Source organism: Ceratotherium simum, chromosome 9 (genome assembly GCF_057802395.1).
Source record: "Ceratotherium simum simum isolate JZ-2026a chromosome 9, ASM5780239v1, whole genome shotgun sequence".
Lineage (NCBI taxonomy): Eukaryota > Metazoa > Chordata > Mammalia > Perissodactyla > Rhinocerotidae > Ceratotherium > Ceratotherium simum.
The window spans coordinates 73,824,492-73,843,139 of NC_141908.1; the positions used below are offsets into that span (position 1 = coordinate 73,824,492).

Consider the following 18,648-nt stretch of genomic DNA (forward strand, 5'->3'; position numbering starts at 1 on the left):
GAAATATCTAGGAGTAGGATTGCTGAGCTTTTAGTAAGTGTACGTTTAATTTTATAAGAAACTTAGAAAATCCTTTTGGTAGATTTACTTATGCAAGTTTAAAGGCGGAAGAGAGATGAACTATTCTGAACAACAGAGGAAGAATTCTGAGAGATAAAATGGAAGAGAGAGATTCAGGGAACAAGTAAAACGAAGAAAAGCTGGGATACGTGAGATCAGTAAAATTCTACAGTTTTATGGTGTTAAAGAAAGGGTTATCAGGAGGTAGAAATACCTAATATGGATTTCTAAATTACCTGATTTTCTAGATGAAAGCCTTCTCTTCCCCACCCGACCTGACTCAACCCTCGTCTTCAGTAAAATCTACGAAGGGAGGGGGCACATATAGTAGGACTCTTGGTTACTGATGCTGAACACTTAAAAAGACAGCAGGGATTCTCTACCTTGATATACTGATCTAATATATTGATAATATATTTGGAATCCTAAAATTAAAGTAGGAGTAGTCCTTCAAATCTCCACAGCTGGCAGAGTCTGGAAGTGGTTAAAAAAGAAGTCTTAGATAAGAAATCAAAGTACTAGTTAAGTATCAGACTTGTATTTAGCAAAGAGCCTCACTGAAAGAAGACCCTTGAGGGTAAAGTGTCAATAATGAGGTTTTTCTTAAGTTGGTATTCCTACTTTAAGGTACATGTATCACTGGGACTCATCCAAAACTATTTCAGGTAGCAGTTAAGCTTGTTAGAAAACTGTGAGGGGTACATTCATTGCCATAAAAATTATACTGGGAAGGGCACCCAAATTTGCAAGTCCTTTGTTAGATTTCCTTGCCATGGCCAGTCCAACCTAAACCTGAGGTATGATTTCAGAACTGTGCTCATTCCTAAAACCAATCATTTTCTTGGAGCTTCCCTTGCTTGTGGGCCTCCTGTCACCTCGATGGCAGCAGCAGTGGTGGGAGAGTCTAAGAGGCAGTCCTAGGTATTTTTATTGCCCTCTTCCCCTTTCCCTCCAGGTTGGGGGAAACTAGAGGACATGGGTGCTACAACAAATGAATTGCAAGGAAAAAGAAAAAGAGATGGAGGAAGAACATAAAGATTGAAGACTAATCACAATGTATAGAATTTATTTGGAACTTGATTCAAACTGGAAAAGAAAATGTTTATAAGGCAATCGGCAAAATTGAACACTGACTGGATATATCCTTATATTAATTTTAATATAAGGTATTATATTGGTATATAATGGTATGTTTTTTTAAGTCCTTACATTTTAAAAAAACACACTGAAAAATGTATGTATAAAATGATCCATCTGGGATTTGCTTCAAAATAATGGGAAGGATGGAAAGGAAAAGTGTACAGATTAAACAACAGTTTATAACTGTTGAAGCTAGGTGATAGGTACAACAGGGGGGTTCACTTCCCTATTCTATTTTTGTATATGTTGGCAGTTTTCAATAAAAAGTTTAAAAAATTTTTAAGCATGGTTTTCTTAAGATTCACCCTTTTTTCTCATTCTTGGTTCTTCTTTCTTCTAGCCCCTTGAAATCAAGACCTCAGACCCCACGCAACAGAAAATCAAAGCTCTCTCTTCTCTGAAATGGAGTCCTCTGCTACACATAAACAGAATTTTTTTTAGCTTTTTTATGTAATACCTTTAACCTTAAAAGTTCCAACTCTTCTGAATCTTTGTCATTTTTTTTTCTTTTCTGGCTTTACTGATCTTGCTAGTTGATGGTAATGTACAATCTTCTGAATGTTAAGAAAGAAACATACATTTTAAAAACTAAATTTGCTCCAATGATCTATAGAGAAGAAATGTCATTATTCAACCAAAACGTCCCCCTTTTTTGAGGGGAATTCTGACCCTAGGAATACTTTCAACTATCAGAGAACAAACTCTTCTCTAGTAGATAGATGCTATTTAACAGTGGGAATTAATGAATAAATTTATTTGTGAACCAGCCCATTTAAAATTGCAATTCATTCAAAAAATAAATTTCCATTTTTAATTTACTTAAAAATTACTATATTACTTTTATAATCAGCAAAATGTAATAAATGTTAAAATTACAAACATACTTCTCATATAGATACATCCAATGTTTTATGTGGGAATTAAGTTTGACATCAAAAGATAGTACTGCAGACTGGGGGTCTTTGACAAGTGGACAACATCTAACCTACTGCTTATATTTTAAACTAAGACCTAAACATCAAACTCTGAGATAAACTACCACTGTCACACAGATAGAAATGTTTACCTGCTCCCCACTGGTCACACAGATAGATCTGTTTACCTGCTCCCCACCAATTCTGTCCCTCTACTGGTTTCCCCTTCTGAGCCTTTTCTTTTTTCTATGTCTCAGAACATTGCTAAGCCCAGCTTGTAGCAATGTTCTAATCAGTGTCCATTCCATGTTACAGAGGCACAGCTTTCTGATGTCACTCACTCAATGACACCTTTTAGTCTGGTCTGTAACTGACATCTATTCTCCACCAGCCAGAAGCAACTGGTGAGCAAGGATTTCTCAAATATGAGACTTCTAAAAGACATCCAGAAAAATGGCAAGTATATTCCCCCTCCCAACTCTCAGCCTTTTCCTTCCAGGGTAAAAAGTAATTGGGTTAGTTAAAAAGGATGTTAAGGGGTGATCCCAACAGAAATTTATGAAAGGAATATGCGAGCAAGAAAAAAATTAGTTATCAGTTTGGCTCAAGTAATACCCTGTGAAAAGAACCATACAGAAAGGTACAATAATAACCTACTTCAATTGAATACAGTATTATTTACCTCATAAGACTCAAGCACCAACTACTGATGCAGCCATAACTTTAAACATAAAGTACAACAAAGAAACGTCTTTACCAGCAATATAATTTAGGATGAAAAGATTATATAATCTTCTTTACTTTAAAAAGCAACATGACGATGGACAACTCTAAAACAAAAATTAAACAAGTATTACACATTTTTAAAAGTTGCTCCAGTGAGGTTCAAATTCAAGTCCTCCTCTCTACTTCAATAGCCTAAGAATGGCTGCTCTCACTCCCTCGGTCATCCTTCACACTACAACCAACAGCCTTCCTAAAACACAGAAGTAACTTGTTACCGTGGAGAAGAAGGAGGGCATTTTACTCTGTGGTCACTGGAAAGCCAAAGCCAAACCTAGCTCAGCATTCAAAGCCGTCCCTAAATCCATACTAACCTAACATTTCTTCATCTCAGCTGAGGAGGTTACCAATATACAAATAAGTCCTACTTCCCTTCTATCTCAGCCAAACAGATGTATCCAAATCTATCCAATCATCCAAAGGTCAGTTTAAGTGCCCTGTCTCTGTAAAACTCTTTCAATACTTCCACTATAAATCAGTCTCTCAATAAATGTTGATAAAATATTCAGCACCCATTATGCACCAGGTACCGGGGATACCAAGGTACAGTTCCTGTACACAATAATCTCAGAGTGGAAGAGAAAACCTTAACACAACAGAATATTCTAAGTAATATAATAAAGATTTATAGAGTGCTATAGTAGCACAAAAAAAAAACAAAACAAAAAACCCCAAGAAACTAATTCTGTTCCAAGTTACCAGAGATGGCTTAGTAAAAATAGAGATGGATCATGAACAACTAGAGTTCTCCAGGAAGATGTCATGAGGAAGGGAGTAAGAAACTATGTAAATACTATATGTATTTGTACTAAACATTTATCACCCTCTGCCTTACACTCCACAGTGATGGACAATGTCTTGTACACAGACAGTACTCAGGTGTTAAACTGAATGTTCCAATACTTTTTTTATGGCATCAGTTAATTTACATTGACAGAGAGCATAATCCCAAATAAAATAATTTTGGCGAAGGAACTGCAATCCTCTGTAGACCAAAGCTTTTAACTGGGTTTCTAAAATGCAAGAAAACTGATCAGAACTTTAAGAATTTCCTGTCCAAAAGTGCTGAATGATGAAAATACCAGTAAACAAATAATCAAAGCCACAAAACGCCCCAAATGAATAATCTACTCCGGAATGAACAAAAATAGCAACATCTTTACATTTTCTAATATTCTGCAGAAAGTATGTTTGAGATAGTCTGAAGACAAGAATAAGTACCTAAAAGCGCTTCTGTGTTAAACAGTGTTTAAATGCTAAACACCAAACAGGAATAATAAGAATATTAAAGTCAGTGGCAATTCATTAGCATGTTTCATAAGTTGCAGAAAGCTGGACTTCAGTTCGTATGGGTGACACAACTATTCAATGCCATTCACACTCTGGTCCCAACCAACCTTTCCAGATTCATCTGGTTTTTCCCTCCTTGCACTCTCTTTTCCTGCCAGAGCCAACTACTCAAACCCACATATCAGGACTCACTGCCTTGCTACAAGATGTTCTCTCAGGCCCAAATGTCCTCCCCTAATTTAGAACTGATTGATTCTTTTAGACTAGGGACACGTCACCTCCTCTGTGAAATAACCCTAAGCATAAATAATCACTCCGTTACCCAGCTTCCCAGAACAGGGGAAGCTTGCTTCTACTTCTATTTAAGCATTCATTTCTCTCCTAAAAGAACGAAGATATGTATATACACATCTGCCTCCCCATTTGACTGTAAAACTTGTGAGGGCCTTCGTCTTTGTTACCTCTCACAGACCTAACACCGAGCCATGGAACTCGAAACGACTTGTGAAATAAAAGTGACTCTCTTGGAAGCCTCGTGTTTGATGAAAATTTCAGATTCCAAGTCAGAAACCAAGGAATGCAGCTCCAACTTCCCATGCCTCATCTTCTGAAAAGTGATCCTATTTCCTGCCATGTCTGGATACTCCCTAACGGACTCCAGCCTATCCCCAACATTTTCCTAATTTTGTACACTCCGTATTCCATACAATGACCAACTATCTCGAAAGCTTTTGCTATTAAATAAAAGCAATGGGCCTTTCCCTCTTCCACCAATACTCAGTCTCCCAAGAAAAAGACCAAAATTATACTAAAAGTCATCGAAAGAGGCAAAAATTACCAGATTTTATTCCCAAATCATTTTGTACCAAAAAAAATAAGAAAGTATCTTCGCCGCCTGAAGACACACAAATCAGCCAAGGCGAAGACTAAGGGGCCCGGCTTGGCCTGAACTCGACTCAGGGCCGCCCACAGCGGCCGCCGTATGTCAGCGCTCTCCCGACGCCCCGGTGCACCAACTGCGCCGACGAGTTCCGGGAGGAGACGGGGGTCTGCGCCCACGCCCGCTTCCCCGATCCCCGGCCTGCAACCCTCCTCAGGAGCCGTGGAAACCAGGCCCCCCGGTCAGAGAGAGGCAGCTCTGAGGCAGCAGCACCCAAACACGGAACAAAGCGCCTGTCGGGGGTGTCTGAGGAGGACGCCATTACGTGGGGCAGTGGCCTGCGACGCTGGAGCCGAGGAGACGACCAGGGCCCCGAAGCGCGGGCTCGGCACCCACCAAAGAAACCACAGGAAGAGGCAGAAAGCTACGCAGACGGAGTCTTAGCAGGCTGGGCAGCGGAGAAGACAGGTAACTAGCGGAAGACCGCTTACCTTCGTGAGTCTTGGCGATCTTCGCCATTTTGTCCACTCGAACACACAGACGGAACTGGCGCTCCCAAGAACTTCCGCTCGTCGCCGCTGCCACGAAGAAAAATAGCTGGGGGCTGCTCTCTGCGCATGCGCGAAGCGGGAGCGCGCTCCGCCCGGCGACAGGAGTCAAAGCAGCCACCTATAAGGAACAGAGAGGTGCATTGTGGGTAGGGGAGGAGCCAGGCTTGGGGCCTGAGGCGATTTTCATGGTGATCTAGAAGAGGGTTGGCTGGGCGTAGTGCTCTTAAGTGAGTTACTTTGCCCTGGAGGAAAGTGGATTCAACGAGTACAGTTAACAGTCGCAGTAGGAAACACTACGGTTTCAGGGCTGGAAGAAACCTCAGACCTTCGGTCCCCTTTCTCCACCTTCATCGGAAGGCGTCTAGGGCCCAGACAAAAACTTTCCTTAGCATCTCTCAGCTGTTGCAGTGCTTAGTTATGGAACCAGTCCTAACAGTCTCATCCTTCGCGCAGTAATTCAAGGTCATTTCCCCTTCTGTTTTAATAATTACCGTTTGGGTAGGAGTTTCATTTACAACATATGCTCCTAAACACTACTGAAGCTCACAAATAGCCCAGTAAGGTAGGCACGTTGTTGCTAATCCCATTTAAGAAATGAGAGAAAAACTAGGGCGGGGGTATACATAAATTGTGCAAGGTCACACAGTTACTAAGTTACACAGCAGGAACTCTGCCGCCCTTTTAAAGCCTTTTAACTTCATGAGTTCTTAGAAAACCACTGATCGTCAGCATTAACACTGATGAATGCCTCTCTTAATCTTACACGTCATTCCTAAATCAGGAATTTTAAAAAGATCAGAATACTGGCGGTCTTTTTTTTGTATGCATCAATTATACAGTACTAGCAAACCTTGTACTGTCACACTGGCCTTGGACTTTGAAAATGAACGGAAGAATTGAGAAGAGAAGTTCGTACAGGAAGCAGCCTAGGAAAACAGGTAGGGATCAAGGTTAGAGCCATCACAAAGAAAACAGTTTATACCTCTCAGTGTGATAGAGTCACAACACAAATACTTAGTAGAAACTTTACCAACAAAAAGTGGGCTTTATATTAGCATCAATGAAAAAATCTATTTGATGGGTTTAAATTTTCAGTTGTTTAATTATTTTAATTTAGGTTAAACAATAGTTGGGAAGGAAATGAAATAAGAGAAGAACATGTAGATTATTATATAAATTATTATTCTTTTTTTTAATTTAATTTTATTTATTTATTTTTCCCCCAAAGCCCCAGTAGAGAGTTGTATGTCATAGTTGCACATCCTTCTAGTTGCTGTATGTGGGACACGGCCTCAGCATGGCCAGAGAAGCGGTGCGTCAGTGTGCACCCGGGATCCGAACCCGGGCCGCCAGCAGCGGAGCGCGGTGCACTTAACGGCTAAGCCACGGGGCCGGCCCTATTATATAAATTATTGATAAATTCTAGTTCTTAGATTGGCAGAGAGTCCATAGATTTTCCTTATATAGTTTATAACATACCTATAGATTACATATATTCTTTTATATATACAAAATAGCGTATTTTAAAATAATAAAAGGAAAAAAGAATGATAAGGAATTAGAGAAGGATGTTATTATCCATCAACAATCAACAAACTAGAAGAATTCATCCATGTTGACAATAAGAATCACAAGGACTTTGCGTTTCTCGGCTGGTGTTTTTTTTAAAAAAAAAAGATAAATTCGTATATACAAAGCGATCACAGTCATAAAAAAATATATACAAAGAAAAGTCACCAAAATGTTGATAGTGGATGTTTATGAATGATGGAATTATGAATGGTTCTTTCTTTATAATTTTTAGTATTTTCCAGATACTCTGCTATAAGCATGTATTATTTTTATAAACAGAAAAAAATGCATTAAAGAAATGAAAAGCATCTGCAAAGTGGGTATCACATGTCCTTCGTCTTTCCAAGATACAGAGAAGCTGCGCGTGCTGGCCACTTTGTCTTATGTGCGTATTTCTCTAGGTGCCTAGGTATTAAGTACTTTGGTAGGGCAAGGGCACATATGGGATAGAGAGATGGGAGAGACTTTGCCAGAGATCAAGGGAGACCGCCTTCTCTTAGTCTTCTTCTAAAGACTAATTTGTCTTTAATAAAACAGTGACTTGGACATTCAGACAGTTAAGAAACAAGGGTTTTTCAATAAGTACCTTTTACTTTACATTTTTAATATTAATAAATAATAATCAGATATTACTTAAAATGAGTTTCCTACCCTTTTCTGGTGAGGTTTTTTGTTTCAAAAGTCAGAACCTAGTTTATAGCCTAGAAAATTCACAGCGATGACAGCCAATTAAAAGAAAAATCCATTCCTTTTCTTATCAGGGGCACTTGGAGGCTGGCTTTTCCTAGTCTCAAAAAAAAAAATATCACAAGTAGCAAGCATACATAATTTTTATAGACAAAAAACAAGATATAATAATTTTGCAGAATGTTAAATGCTAGCTGTAACTTGCACAAATTACCTTTGGGGATGAAACTATAAAGGCCTTGAAGTTCCATGCTATAGGAAAACAAATGACAGTTTATTAAGCCCATCTTTTCCAAGGTAAAAGAAGGACTGTCACAGGATAGATGGCCCCCAATCTTGATCTGTAGTGTTGAATTTTCCAGAAGTCTCTTATATCAAAGGGATATCAGACTCTACCTACCCCAGGCCAAAAATCTATTTCCATCTGCCTTTCAGTTATGCCTAAAATTCTAAACCTATAGAGTTTTATTTCTGAAAATTTAAGGCATTACTCAGTTAAATAAAAGATAACTTGAGATGATGTTGTGAATATGTCAGTCAATATGTCTGTAATGCCTGACTTGCCCTTCTAGCTTCAACTTACCTGACAAAACTTTCTGCTCAGGGAAATAGCACTGGGTTGTTCTCCTGGAAGAGACAGGCACCTGGCCAGCTACCTAGAACCTGGCCTGGAATACAGGACACCCTGCCCATAGGCAACAGAAGTTATTGGCTAAGTCAAGATTCCTTCTCTTAGAAATTTGAACTGGAATTATGAAAGGAACTTGCCAGTTGCTATTGAAACAGAAAGAATCAGAGGAAAATGTCACTTTAGTGACACAGGCGTGAAGAATCACAAACTCCTGCTGCTGGAGTTCCCATAGCTACCTTGAATGCAGAACCACCTCCAGCTCCAAGCTTGTAAAGTCCCATTCTTTAAATAATACTGCTTTTCTTGAACTAGCTTGTGTGGATTTCTCTTCCTTTCAGCTATACCAGGCCTAACTAGAATAGAAGAGCAGTTTATTAACATCTTACTGTAAATTAACTAGCTTCTTTTTCTAGTTAACAGTCAGCCAAGAGCTGTCTTTGATTCATAATAGTGAAATATCTAGATTCAGAGCACAAATAAGTCAAGTCTGAGCAGGTGTTCCAGACAGCTAAGGGAATTGTGGCAGAGAAGCATTAGATGCCTGGAATGCTGTGATGATCTTCTATTATGTCAACTTGGCTAAGCTACAGTCCCCAGTTATTCAAACAATATTAATCTAGGTGTTGTTATGAGGGCTTTTGTAGATGTGGTTTAAGTTCATAATAATTGACTTTAAGTAAAGGAGATTGTCCTAGATAATCTGAGTAGGTCTGATTCAATCAGTTGAAAGGCCTTAAGAGCAGAACTGAGGCTTCCTTGATGAAGAAGAAATTCCACACGTGCACACAGCTTCAGCCTGTGCCCGAGAGTTCCAGCCTGATCGCCTGCGCTACAGTGCCCACAATAGCATAAACCAATTCCTTGCAATAAATTTCTTAATATGTATCTCCTAACTGGTCTGTTTCTACAGTTGAACCCTGATTGATAAAAATGCCAAAGGTAAATATCACCATTCATTCATTCAAAAAATGAATAAGAACATAGTGCAGAAGGCTACTGAACAGCTCCCTCCACACACTGCCAAGACAGTAAATAAAAAACATCATATCCTAGGAAATACAGCAGAGATTAGTGCCTTAAAGATCTAAAGAATGCTAGGATGGCATTCCCCATCATATCTACACTGAAGTCTGGCCCTTACAAAGGGTACACAGATCCTGGGGGATGACAGTGAACTATCACAAATTCAACCACGTAGTAGCCCCAATTGCAGTTGCTGTGCCAGATGTGGTATCTAGAGCAGATTAACACGACCTCAAGTACATAATAAGCAGATATTGATCTAATGAAAAAGTTGTTTTCCATCCCTAACAATAAGGAGGATTTAAAAGTGTGCATTCTCTTGGGCTGGACGACAGTATACATTTTAAGTTTAACCCCCAGATTATTAACTCTCCCATAATATAGTCTAAATTAATAACTATCATAATATAGTCTTAAGGGACCTGAACATCTGGACATACAACAAAACATCATATTAGTCCACCATATTGATGGCATTGTCTTAATCACATTAATCAGACTGGATGACCAGGAAATGGTAAGTACCTTTGAGGCCTTGGAAAGACACAGATGCTCCAGAGGGTGGGAGATAAACCTAATGAAAATTAAGGGCATGCTCTATTTTGATGTTTTTAGAGCAGGATTTCTCAGCAATGGCACTATTGACATTCTAGGCCAGAAAATTATTTGTTGTGGCAAGCTTTCCTGTGCAAATCAGGATGTTGAGCAGTATCCCTGGCTTCTAGATGCCAATAATCTCTCCCTTTAAGTTGCTTTAGGTGTTACTGTCCAGTTCAGGGAGAAAGACACATAGAAACAATTGTAATACAAAGTGCTTAGTTAGAGATGTTTGTGGGATTTTAGGAGCACAGCACAGAAATATCAAAGCATGCTATCTATATCTCACTCCTGGGCTGAGATTTCCTGGGTAGGGTGACATTGAGTCAGTCTTCTAGGATGAGAAGGAGTTAGCCAGGTGAAAGAGAGTAGAGGAGATAAGGGGGGAATAGTAAGGACGACCCTCTAGGAAAGGAGAATATAGTTGTGACAACCAAAAATGTCTCTAGACGTTGCCAAGTATCCCTGGGAGACAAAATCACTTCCAGTTGAGGCCCACTGTTTCAGGGGCATAGTGGACTGGAGCATGCCTGGACATCCCTTCTAAAGTAAAGGACAAACTATTGCATCTTGTACTTCCCACCACTAAGAAGAAAGTACTAGATCTAGTAGGTCTCTTTGGGTTCCGGCTGGCATCAAAAACTGCTGCCGTTGTAGTGTAGCTACTGTTGTTGTTGTTATTATTGCCAACTTGTCTAGGTTGACTCTGGTACCTGCCTACAAAGAGCACCTGTCATTGATCCAAGGACCCTAGTCTGCCCAACATCCCTTACTCTCTTTAATGAATCCTACTGTTTCTCTGGTCCTGACATCCCACTTTCCTCCACCTCTTACCAATTTCTTAGTTCAGTGAGTGACAACAGCCAGCTTAAGCTGAATCAATACTGACAATGTTTCCTGCTCTTGTGTCGTATGTCTCTCATTGAGAATCCAGTAGCAAAAATTATGTGGCAGGTCTCTCTGTATTAGCTAACAGAGGCAGCTCAGAGCAGGAAAGTTTGGAAGATTCCTTCATTCAACATTTATTCATTCATTCAACAATGTAGTACTGCCAGGTACCACAGGTACCTGGCCTCATCTCATGCCACTCTTCCCCCTTACTCCACTCTAGACACACCAACCTTCTTGCTATTCTTGGAACACCCCAAGCTCATTCCCACCTTGGCACATTTGCACTCACTGTGTCTGGAATACTCTGCCCCCAAATCCTCTTTCCCTTATTACATTTAGGTATCTGCTCAAATGTCATCCCCTCAGAGATCTCACATTTTCTGTCCATCCTGTCCTGCCATCCTGCCCACTCTCCCCTTACTCTGCTTTATGTTTCTTCATAGCACTTGACAGTACCTGAAATTATACAAATGTATACACACACAGATTTTTAATCTCTCTCCCTCAAAGAATCTAAGCCCCATGAGGACAGTGTCTTTTTCAACACTGTATTCTCAGCATGTAAGAGAATGTCTAGATGGCAACTAGACTTTTGGTGGTAAACACAATTCAGTCTATACAGAAGTTGAAATATGATGTACACTTGAAATTTATATAATGTTATAAACCAATAAAAAACAACAACAAAATAAATAAAATAATGTCTGGTATATGACAGGTCCTTATTAAATGTTTATTTAATCTCTTTCAATCAAATGGTCTGAAATCACATAGTTCTAGGTCTGAAAACTAGTTCAGGTCTGGAAACTAGTTAAAGGATCACTATTTTTTTTTTTTTTTACTGGAATAGCTGCCTTCAGCCTCCTGAACATCCATCTTTGATTTCTCTTGGTTGTACAGATTGAACGACACCCTTACAGTCTGCCCATCTATCTTGCCTCTAAGGTCACCCTGTTGCATTAACCATCTCCATATCTCTCTGCAGGTCAGGACCCCCCAGGCAGCCATTCTGATCTTGTGCTAGTTATAATTGTGCTCACTTTGCCTCTGATGGTTAAGCATCACCACTTTGCCCCTATTTGGGGATCGCATCATCCCCACGGCTATTATGGAGCTCAGCTCTGTAACTTTGTCTGCTGCTATCACCTGAGGCCTGTAAAGGACAGCCAACATGAGTAACAGCGCTGTGCTAAGCCTTACTGGAGTCTGCGGCAAAAGGAAAAATCAGTAATATTGATCCTCTCTTTATTTAAAATTTTGGTATCTTGTTCATCGTGGATTTTCCTGCATTAATTTTTATTTTAAAAACCTTTAATATTAAAATATTATTTAGGGGCCGCCCCCGTGGCTTAGCGGTTAAGTGTGCTCGCTCCTCTAGTGGCGGCCCGGGTTCGGATCCCGGGTGCACACTGACACACCGCTTCTCCGGCCATGCTGAGGCCGCGTTCTGCATACAGCAACTAGAAGGATGTGCAGCTATGACATACAACTATGTACTGGGGCTTTGGGGAGAACAAGGAGGAGGATTGGCAATAGATGTTAGCTCAGGGCCAGTCTTCCTCAGCAAAAAGAGGAGGATTGGCATGGATGTTATCTCAGGGCTGATCTTCCTCACAAAAAATAAATAAATAAATAAATAAATAGATAAATAAATAAATAAGTAAATAAAATATTATTTATCTTAGTTACTGAGCTTTTTGGAATTCCCTTAAATTTTGCACCTGAGGCAAGTACCTCACTCACTTCACCCTAGTCTTGGTCCTGTTCAGTGATGCTGGTGCATCTCTCACATTCCTTATTGCTTTAGGGGACAGAGTGTCCTCTGAGCCTTCAGGTGGAGCATAGTCATGTGGTAAGTTTTCTGGCCTTAGCATAGAATATCTACTCTACTACCACTTTCTGAGCCTTTTGATCCCTTCTCACCATCCTCCACAGTAGTTCTGCCATTTCTACACCACCTAGTGGGGGCCATTGCCTTCTCTGAGTTTCTAAGAGCCAGCCTAGTAGTGTGTGAGCACTGCCTCCCCAGACCCTTGTCAGGGTATTCCATACCATGGATAGTACTCCCATATTGATAAACCCTCCCTATCCAACATTATGTTCTACTACCCACCCCTGCCCCTTGACCTAGGACTCTCAGAATTAAGTTCATTATGTCATCTTCCAGCTCTTGATGGCACATATTGGCTGTCCTTCAGCGCCTTTGAGATGTCCCTTTCCTCCCTTAGCAGGCCTAGCCATTTCCTTGGCCAGGTGATTTAACCCCAGTTATTGATCTGGTGTCTAGGAGGGAAAGTAAGGCAAGTTCCTGAGTGGGGCACCTGTTGTTTTATAAGTCAGAGGTCTCTGTATCTTCTTCAAGAGAAGAGGGAGTACTAGCTTCTTGATAGGGAAGATTAGGCCACTTCTGTAGGCCCAGAGGATTCAGGGGAATCTAGGATTTCAAGTTTCTTTTTTTTTTTGTGAGGAAGATTAGCCCTGAGCTATTGCCAATCCTCCTCTTTTTGCTGAGGAAGATGAGCCCTGGGCTAACATCCATGCCCATCTTTCTTTACTTTATACGGGATGCCGCCACAGCACGGCTTGACAAGCGGTGCATCTGTGTACGCCCGGGATCCGAACCTGCAAACCCCGGGCCACCGAAGAGGAGCGCGCACACTTACCCACTGCGCCACTGGGCCAGCCCCAAGTACACCAGTGTTCATTACAGCATTATTCACAATAGCCAAAGGTGGAAATAACCCAGGTGTCCATCAAGAGAAGAACGGATAAACAAAATGTGGTATATACATACGTGAAATATTATTCAGCCTTAGAAAGGAATGAGGTTCTGATATATGCTACAACATGGATGGATCTTGAAAATATTATGCTAAGTGAAATAAGCCAGACACAAAAGGACAAACTTGTATGATTCACTTATACGAAATATCTTGAAAAGGCAAATTCATAGAGACAGAAAGGTTAGATATTACCAGGGACTGGGGAGAAGGGGGAATGGGAAGCTGTGGCTTAATGGTTAGAGTTTCTGCTTGGGTGATAAAAGAGTTTGGAAATAGATAGTTGTGACAGTTGTACAACAGTTTGAATGTATTTAATGCCACTGAAGTGTATACTTAAAAATAGTTAAAATGGCATATTTTATGTTATATGTATTTTACCACCCCCACACCCCCTCCAAAAAAAAAGGAGGGCAGCCAGATATGGCCCAGGGCCAGAGTTTGCTGTCCCTTGCTATAGAAGATTGTGGCCTGGGGCTGGCCCTGTGGCTTAGCGGTTAAGTGACTGTGCTCCGCTACTGGCGGCCCGGGTTCAGATCCCGGCGTGCACCGATGCACTGCTTGTCCGGCCATGCTGAGGCCGCGTCCCACATACAGCAACTAGAAGGATATGCAACTATGACATGCAACTATGACATACAACTATCTACTGGGGCTTTGGGGAGAAAAGGGGGAAAAACAGAGGAGGATTGGCAATAGATGTTAGCTCAGGGCCAGTCTTCCTCAGCAAAAAGAGGAGGATTGACATGGATGTTAGCTCAGGGCTGATCTTCCTCACACACACAAAAAGAAGATTGTGGCCTGAGTGCCCACTTAACCCTCCTTTCTCTACCCACCTAAGGATTCCTGGGACCATTTATGTTGACAACCTAATAGCAAGACACCCCTGCTTGTTATCCTTGCTCACTGTCTAAGTTAAAATCCCCTCTAATAATCATCCTCTCCTATTATAAACTCAGTGCTTCCTCTCCCCAGATTTTTCGCTCTTAAGCCTTTCCTTTGTGCCTCCTGGAACCTCTAATCTGTGATTCATAAACTTCCCTACGCATCCACACCAGAAGGGTGACACACGCCAACCCCACGGGGACAGAAGCTCCTGCACTCAGTACCCTCCCAGACCTTGCCCTATGTATCTCTTCATCTGGTTGTTCATCTGTATCCTTTATCATATCCTGTAATAAACTGTTAATAAATTGTTTCCTCTTAAATAAAACTGCTCAACAGTTAATCAGCAATGAATCGTGTTGCAGCTATGCAACTATTTTTTAAGCTATGCAACTTTTTAAGAAATAGAAATTACCAATTTTAAATGCTGCCAGCTACAATAACTTTGTTTTAATGGGTATTTTTGTTTGTTCTTTTCATGTAATTATTTTATTGTGCTTTGCATCTCCAGACAGTTTTCCCACATTTGGGTAAAATATTTAGCAGGTAGTAAACTTAGTAACTTATGAAAAGGGTAAAATAAAAGTTTCTTGAGTGAAAAAAAAAGAAAAAGAAATTTAAAAGTGGCGGAAACCTATGATAATAGTGTACGAAGGCTAAACTCTTGATGAGCTGAGGCTTATGATAAAATGGTAAAGAAAATAAAAAGGCTTTTGTTGGGAGCAAAAATAATGAAACTAGTTCTGTTTCTTGAGGTAGATGGTTCAAGGTAACAGAAGACAAAGTGCACCCCCCAATTCATTTGTTTCTTTCTTTTCTATTAAGAAAAATAATCCAAAAACTAGAAGGAAAAAATATGAGTAAAAGGGAAATGGGCTTAATTTAAATGAGGTGAAGGGACAGGAAGAGAGTAACTGACAGCTTTAAGTGAGGGCTAGTGTCCTGGCCTAAACCAGCCACATCCCTCCCAGGTGCCCATAGAACCTGCTAATGTAATAAAAGCACTTTTAAGAGCAATCTCAACAAAATGTAGTACTTGTGAAGGAGGACACAAGATCTGAAAGATCTAAAACACATATTACATGCAAACTGACTAAAGAAATGTTTCACACCAAAAAGAGAAGACAGGAGAATAGAAACTATGTCTTAGATTTCTAAAGAGTTAATCCTAATATATTTTGCCTGTTGTCTTCATATATTATAGAAATATCATATAAAAAACAACAAAAAAGACAAAGATGGGTTTCTGAATAAAATTTGTAGTGATACAGAAAAAAAAAAAAAACCCACAGACACCCCAGTATTTCAACTGCTTTATAGTCCAGTTCAGGGAGAAAGACATACAGAAACAATTATAAAATGGTTAGAGTACCACAATTATAAAATGTGGTATTTTATGAGGACTGCACAGAAATATCAAACCATGCTATCTATCTATCTACATGTAATTCCTAGGGTGAGAGAACAGTGTAGCCAACAAACACCACAGTGTCTGTACAGGATCTAGAAGCGGTTCTGTGTGGTTAGATGCCACAGTGTGTGGCAGGGAGTAGCAAAAGGGGAATTCTAGGATTGGGTCAAAGGCTGGTCATATAACCAGGAATAATTTGCTTTCTTGATAAACTCTGAGTGCCCTGAACTAAAAACTTCTGGATCTGGAAATCTGAGAAGAGCCTCTAAACTATGTTGTCATCCTTTGTGGCCCTTCCTGAGTAGTCAATTATCCTCTTTTCTTTTCTTCGAATTTCTAGTTTCAATACTTGCTCAAATTTCTAGTTTTTTTTTTTTTTAAAGATTTTATTTATTTATTTATTTATTTTTTCCCCCCAAAGCCCTAGTAGATAGTTGTATGTCATAGTTGCACATCCTCCTAGTTGCTGTATGTGGGACACGGCCTCAGCATGGCCGGAGAAGCGGTGCGTCAGTGCGCGCCCGGGATCCGAACCCAGGCCGCCAGCAGCAGAGAGCGCGCACTTAACCGCTAAGCCATGGGGCCGGCCCAAATTTCTAGTTTTGATTAACCTAATTGAGCTGTCTTAAAAAATAGTTCTAATCAGTATTACAGGTTGCTGCTACATCTTTCAAGAAGTCATACGGCATAAAAGAGCATTCTGACTCAAAGTCAGAAGACAAGGGTTTACTTGCTAGCTGTGCTGCTTGCTAGTTTGTGCAAGTTACTGAACATTCCTAAACCTGTTTCCTAAGGTCTCAGTAAATGTCTGCTGAAGGACTGATTCAAAAAGGCCTCACTGCGCCACCTCAGATGCACCAGTATCAACCACTGCTTCCGCCTCACAGATGTGAGTCCTAGCTCTGTGGGGTTTGGGAGTGGGGGTGTGCTCCTCGACACTTCTTAGGTAGTAGCACCAGCCAAGCAGTGCCCTCCTCTCAGAGATCTGGGTTCCAGCATTTCGGGACCCCTCCACCAGTTTTCTAAGTTCTAATAACTCCAGCTTCTTCCTAGTTCCCCCAGCCCAGGGGAGTGTGCAGAGAAGAGACAGGCCTGCCGGCTACCCTGTGAAAGACCTGCTTATAAGGTCTTTGGCTGGCATTTGGCAACTTGGATTTCAGGTGGGTTCCCACCATTCCCAGAACTGTCTCACTGTGCCTCAACTGTGCAAGCAATACAGTTTTTGCTGAACATCTGCTTTCCTTGGGAAGTCTAGAATTTGGGTACGTGCCAGGTAGAAGGTGCCTATGGGATCAGCCCCCAGTAAACACCCTGAGCATTGAGTCTCTAATGACTTCTCTATTTGGCAACATTTCACACACGTTGTCAGAACTTGTCAGAAGAATGAAGCATGTCCTGTGTGATTCTATTTCACTGGGAAAGGACCCTTGGAAGTTTGCACCTGGTTTCCGCCAGACATCCCACATGCTCCTTTTCCCTTTACTGATTTTGCTTTGTATTGTTTCCCTGTAATAAATCATAGCTATGAGCACAACCATATGTTCAGTCCTATGAGTCCTTAGCAAATCATCAAACCCACTGGTGGTCTTGGGGACACAGGGTGGTACCTACTTCTTGCAGTTACTATTGCTTTCTTATCTCAGTATCCCCTTTTTGTCACCGTAGTTCATCTGTTGCCAATCCTCCTCTTTTCATTGAGGAAGATTGACCCTGGGCTAACATCCATGCCCATCTTCTTCTATTTTATGTGGGATGCCAGCTACAGCATGGCTTGATAAGCAGTGCGTAGGTCCGCACCCGGGATCTGGGCCTCTGAACCCCAAGCTGCTGAAGCGGAGCGCACGAACTTAGCCACTACGCCACCAGGCCAGCCCCTCCAATCCCTGTTTAACAACATCTTTATTTAAATTTTCTGTTTAAAATGACTGGTGTAATTTTCCTGACTGCTCCCTGACTGACATACCCAGTCAGGAAGGGCAAACTGTCTACTTAATCCCCTTCCACAGTTTGATTTTTATTAGAAACTAACATCTGTAATAGCACTAATCTCTTATAACTCAGTTCCTGATTCAGTCTAGGAAAGTGTTCTTTCAACCAAACATTTCACGAAGATGATCCCTGTATGAAATCATTGAGCATGCTGGGAAGATTATTCTATTAATCAAAAAGATGTCAGTAATGAGATTATGTCAACTTTAAAAACTTGCTTTATTTCAGGAAAAAAATATAAGTGATGTTTAGGTAAAAGTCTTGTCCTGTGGTTAAATTCATCCTATATTTGTTGGGGCCGGCCTGGTGGCAAAGCAGTTAAGTTCGTGCGCTCCGCTTCGGCGGCCTGGGTTTGCAGGTTTGGATCCCTGGAGCAGACCGATGTACCGCTTGTCAAGTCACGCTGTGGCAGTGTCCCATATAAAGTAGAGGAAGATGGGCATAGATGTTAGCCCAGGGCCCATCTTCCTCAGCAAAAAGAGGAGGATTGGCAAAGGATATTAGCTCAGGGCTAATCTTCCTCACAAAAAATTTCATCCTATATTTGTTGTGACTACAGGGTTG

General features: G+C 40.8%; 1 protein-coding gene across 2 annotated transcripts in view; it reads right to left on the reverse strand.

The window, feature by feature from the left end:
* The window catches only part of SF3B1 (splicing factor 3b subunit 1), a 38,585-nt gene extending 32,915 nt beyond the window's left edge, over nt 1-5,670 (reverse strand). The window contains exon 1 of one of the 2 annotated variants that reach the window (XM_004426758.3): nt 5,559-5,670. In XM_004426758.3, coding sequence (XP_004426815.1) covers nt 5,559-5,586 — 28 coding nt within the window. In that variant the 5' untranslated portion in view covers nt 5,587-5,670. The remainder of the gene's footprint in view (nt 1-5,558) is intronic. The other variant, XM_087435545.1, reaches the window with a different exon arrangement.
* Nucleotides 5,671-18,648: the final 12,978 nt, after the last annotated feature.